Source organism: Miscanthus floridulus, chromosome 13 (genome assembly GCF_019320115.1).
Source record: "Miscanthus floridulus cultivar M001 chromosome 13, ASM1932011v1, whole genome shotgun sequence".
Lineage (NCBI taxonomy): Eukaryota > Viridiplantae > Streptophyta > Magnoliopsida > Poales > Poaceae > Miscanthus > Miscanthus floridulus.
This window is the reverse complement of record NC_089592.1, coordinates 46,257,942-46,262,949: the sequence shown is the minus strand read 5'-3', so window position 1 is coordinate 46,262,949 and position 5,008 is coordinate 46,257,942. Positions and strand designations below refer to the sequence as shown.

Below are 5,008 nucleotides of genomic sequence, written 5' to 3'. Positions count from 1 at the left end.
AGACTAGATCATGGACATGATCTCTGTTTCTCTTATCTGAATGCTTTTGTGGGTTGTGATCAGCAAACTAGCATTTGTATTTGAAATCGGGTGTATAAGTTAAACTATTTGCTTCTACGTACTTTATAAGACTTGTTTTGTAATAACGATGACTCTGAGGTGATGTAATTTATTTGCAAACTATCTGTGAAATGTTGTAACGTATGATATGTTATGTTGAATTACTATGATCTTGGTTGTACGCAAGTTGGTTTGAAATCCTTCAAGGTTTCAGTTGACTACCGGGTTTATATGGGCGCAAGTGCGAGAATTTGATCGTTCCAGCGATTGTTTTTGTACTCGTGCTCTTATAAATTAGTCGGTTCTGTGACAGCAAGGAGCCAACAGCAAGAGGGGTGGCACGGTAGGCAAGGATGGGGATAGTTTCCCTAAACCTAAGGAGTGCATCATGGTCTTCAGCGGGTCCGACACCATCTAGTCCAAATGCTAGCATAAGGTACGCTACAGGGAGGCATGCGCCACCAAAACAGCCGTCCCCTCCTTTCTCAGCTGGTCGGAATCCCTGATCACCTTTGATCAGAGGGACCATCCCTCCTACATCACGGGGCTGGGACGCTACCCGCTCGTTGTTGACCCCATCGTCCACAAGAAGCGTCTCACCAAGGTGCTAATGGACGGGGGCAGCGGCCTCAACATCCTGTACGTCGACACCCTCGATGCCATGCGCATCCCCCGATCAGAGCTCTACCTGGCGGGCTCCACCTTCCATGGAGTAATCCTTGGAGCATAGGCATACCCACTCGGACAGATCGATCTGCCCATCACATTCGGCAACCAGGCCAACTTCCGCTCGGAGGTCCTCACCTTTGAAGTGGTAGACTTTCTGGGGTCCTACCATGCCATCTTGGGGCGGCCATGCTATGCAAGATTCATGACGATCCCCAACTACACCTACCTCAAGCTGAAGATGCTGGGACCAAATGGCGTCATCATAGTGTGTAGCGCCTTCTCACACGCCTTCGAGTGCGACCGCGAGCACTACGAGCTCGCCACCGCGGTCATCAACTCATCCAAGCTCCTACAGCTCGGGGAGTCGTCAACCCTAGCAATCCCAGACTATAACAAACCAACCTCCTCGATGGCCTTCCACCCGCTTGAGGAAACCAAGGCGGTGGGTGTTGACCCCATCGACCCAGCCAAGATGGTGCGAATCGGGACCCAGCTCTTGGCCCAATAGGAATGCGAGCTCGTTGACTTCCTATGCGTCAATCATGATGTCTTCGCATGGTAGCCTTCTGACATGCCGAGGATACCACGAGAAGGCGCCGAGCACGCACTATGCCTTATCCCGGGCTCAAGGCCCACCAAGCAACGCCTGTGTTGTTTCGACGATGAGAGGCGCAGGGCCATAGGCGAAGAGATCGCCAAGCTCCTGGCAGCCGGATTCATCAGGGAGGTTTTCCACTCCGACTGGCTCGCCAATCCTATCCTTGTCAAAAAGAAGACTAGGAAGTGGAGAATGTGCGTCGATTACACCGGACTTAATAAAGCGTGTTCGAAGGATCACTTTCCTTTACCATGCATAGACCAGATAATTGACTCCACCTCGGGTTGCGAGATCCTCTCCTTTCTAGATGCCTACTCAGGCTATCACCAGATCGTGATGAAAGATTCTGATCAGCTCGTGACCTCATTTATCACCCCGTATGGTTCGTACTACTATGTGACCATGCCTTTTGGTCTAAAGAACGCTGGCGCCACCTACCAAAGGTGCATGCAGCAATGCTTCGCCGACCAAATCGACCCACCTAATCAGCCTGATCAGGCTGAACGATTGAAACCAACAATCGCCATCTATGTTGATGACATAGTGGTCAAAACGGCTCGAGCCTGCAACCTGATCGCAAACTTGGCCGCAACATTCCCGAACCTCCGAAGGTTCAATATCAAGCTAAATCTCAAAAAATGTCTTTTTGGGGTTCCAAGGGAAAAGCTGCTTGGATACATCATATCCGAGTGCGGCATTGAGGCCAACCCCAAAAAGATCACAGCCATCTCCAACATGGGCCCCATACGCAACGTAAAAGGCATACAAAGGCTCACTGGCTGCCTGGCCGCCCTTAGTCGCTTCATCTTCTGGCTCGGCGAATGAGGGCTACCACTTTATAAGCTCCTCAAAAAGACGGACACCTTCGTCTAGACTAAGGAAGCCCAGCAGGCTCTCGAAAGCCTCAAAACATCACTGACATCAACCCTGATCCTCATCGCTCCTGAACGGGGAGAACCCCTCCTCCTTTACGTCGTGGCAAGTAACAATGTGGTGAGTGCCGCCCTAGTCGTCGAAAGGGAGGAACCGGGACACCAGCTCAAGGTACAGTGACCCATGTACTTCATTGGATAAGTACTTACCGACCCCAAGGTCTGGTACCCCCAGGTGCAGAAACTCCTATACGCCGTGCTAATGGCCACTAGGAAGCTCCTACACTACTTCATCGACCACGAAGTCATAGTCGTCACTTCATACCCACTTGGAGACATCATCCGCAACCGTGACGCCGCGGGACAAATCTCTAAGTGGGCCCTTGAACTCATGGGCCATGACATCAGGTATACCCCCGCACCGCAATTAAGTCTCAGGCTCTCATGGATTTTGTCACCGAATGGACAGAGGTCCAGCTACCGGCCTAGGACGTCTCCCACGAGTACTAGACAATGTACTTCAATGGGTCCGTAATGGCGCCCGGCTCAGGGACTGGAGTGGTTTTGATCTCCCCAGACGGGAGTAGGCTCCGCTATGCCATCCGCCTCCACTTTTCGGCTTCAAACAACGCTGCAGAATATGAGGCCCTTATCAATGGACTACGCATCACCATCGAGCTCGGTGCTACGTGACTCTACGTCTGCGGCGACTCAAAACTAGTCGTTGATCAGGTCATGAAGGAGTCCTCCTACAAAAGTCCCCTCATGATAGCATACTGCCAAGAGGTGTGTAAGCTCGAGGACAAATTCCAGGGAATCAAACTGCATCATGTCCCAAGAAAGGACAACGACGCCGCTGATTTCCTCGCAAAACTGGCCGCCAGGTGGGATCCATCCCCGAGCGGAGTCTTCATCAACGACGTTCATGAGCCGTCCACCCGCATCCTAGAAGGTCCGACCCAGACACACCCCAACAGCCAGCCGGTGCTCGGGGGCTCTGATCCCAGTACCTCTATAACGTCATCACCCGCGGACGTCGCCGTATTGGCACTTGATCAAACCGATTGGCGAGTACCACTACTCGCCTACCTCCCTGAGGAGGTTCTCCCACCTGAAAGAACTAAAGCCCAATGAATCGCTTGATGCACCAAGACCTTCATTGTGCTCAGTAACAAACTCTACAAATAGAGTCCATCAGGAGTGCTCATGAAGTGCGTTCTCACCAGCCAGGGAAAACAGATCCTCGAGGTCCATTCTAGGATCTACGGGCATCATGCGGCCCCAAGGTCCTTGGTCAGAAAAACCTTTTGCTAAGGTTTTTACTGGCCCACCATGCTATGAGATGTGGAGGAGGTCGTCCACAGGTGCGAAGGATGCCAGTTCTACGCCCGACAAACCCATTTATCGGTGCAAGAGCTCCAAACCATCCCAATCACCTGGCCATTCACAGTCTAGGGCCTCGACATGGTAGGACCCCTCAAGAAAGGCCCAAGCAGTTTTACTCACCTACACATAGCAGTCGACAAGTTTACCAAATGGATAGAGGCCAAGCCCATCACCAATCTCTGCTCGGAAGAGGCGGTCAAATTCTTCCTCGACATCATCTATCGATTTGGCGTTCCTAATTGTATTATCACTAACCATGGGACTAACTTCACCAGGAAGAAGTTCCTAGACTTCAGCAATGGATACAGCATTAGAATTGATTGGGTTTTAGTCGAACATCCATGAACTAATGGTCAGGTTGAACACGCCAACGGCATGGTCCTCCAAGGACTCAAGTCGCGCATCTTTGACCGACTCAACAAACACGCCGAGTGATGGGTTGCAGAGGTCCCAGCGATCCTCTAGAGCCTAAGAATGACCCCAAACTGATCCATGGGATTCACACCTTTCTTCCTGGCCTACCGAGCGGAAGCCGTGTTGCCCTCCGACCTCGACCACGGCGCACCAAGAGTAAAAGCTTTCGACCGCGACCATGCCACAGTGGCTCAACAAGACGTAGTCGACATGCTCGAAGAGGCCCACAAGACAACCATCATCCACTCTGCTCGCTATCAACAAACCCTCCGCTAGAACCACAAAAGGAAGATCAGAGGAAGGATTCTCGAAGTCGGTGATCTCATGCTCCGAAGGACCCAATCGATGAAGGAAAAACACAAACTCTCTCCACCCTGGGAAGGACCCTATATGGTAACCAAAGTAATCCGACTGGGCACCTACTGACTGGAGGACAACAATGGCAATGTTCTCAACAACACTTGGAACATTGAACAGCTATGCCATTTTTTCCCTTAAAATTGGTCTAAACACTTTCGGTTAAAGCACATGCTCCTGTAAGAGCGCCCTCGCCCGAACAATTTCAACTCGGGTCGCTCAGGGGCTCCATAAATATACAAATATTGAGTATTACCTCTCTTTCTCTTTACTTTCATATGGAGAAAATCCTTCCTACCCAAATGAAAGGGCAGTTCATTCCTTTAATTTACCTTATGTAACTTTGCTTTAGAACATTCTGACTGATCGCACCCCGCCTTTTCCTACGGCTACGACTGGTCGAGCCTCGCGGGCCACGCCCCAGGCTCACAAAGTTGTAGCCTACGGAACAAATGGGTAGGTACGAGAGAGAAAGAAATTTAAAACAAAATTATACTAAGGAAGAACTAAGGAACGAAAGGGAACAAGCTTCCCCAAATGGAGCAACTCCATCACAAAAACAAAAACCGATTGCAGTCATTAAAACACACACTGAACATTTTACACAGGGGTTCCCCCCCATGAACTTAACCATTACATTTTCTACTATTAC

At 50.5% G+C, this 5,008-nt stretch overlaps 1 protein-coding gene across 1 annotated transcript; it reads left to right on the top strand.

Moving 5' to 3' along the window:
• Positions 1–2,934: 2,934 nt before the first annotated feature.
• LOC136499776 (uncharacterized) lies at positions 2,935–3,333 on the top strand. The gene has a single exon (XM_066495308.1). It carries the CDS (start codon positions 2,935–2,937, stop codon positions 3,331–3,333), a length of 399 nt encoding a protein of 132 aa, XP_066351405.1.
• Positions 3,334–5,008: the final 1,675 nt, after the last annotated feature.

Excerpts from the sequence above, each read along its gene's own strand:
- LOC136499776 (XM_066495308.1), top strand. The coding sequence starts at position 2,935 with ATGAAGGAGTCCTCCTACAAAAGTCCCCTCATGATAGCATACTGCCAA.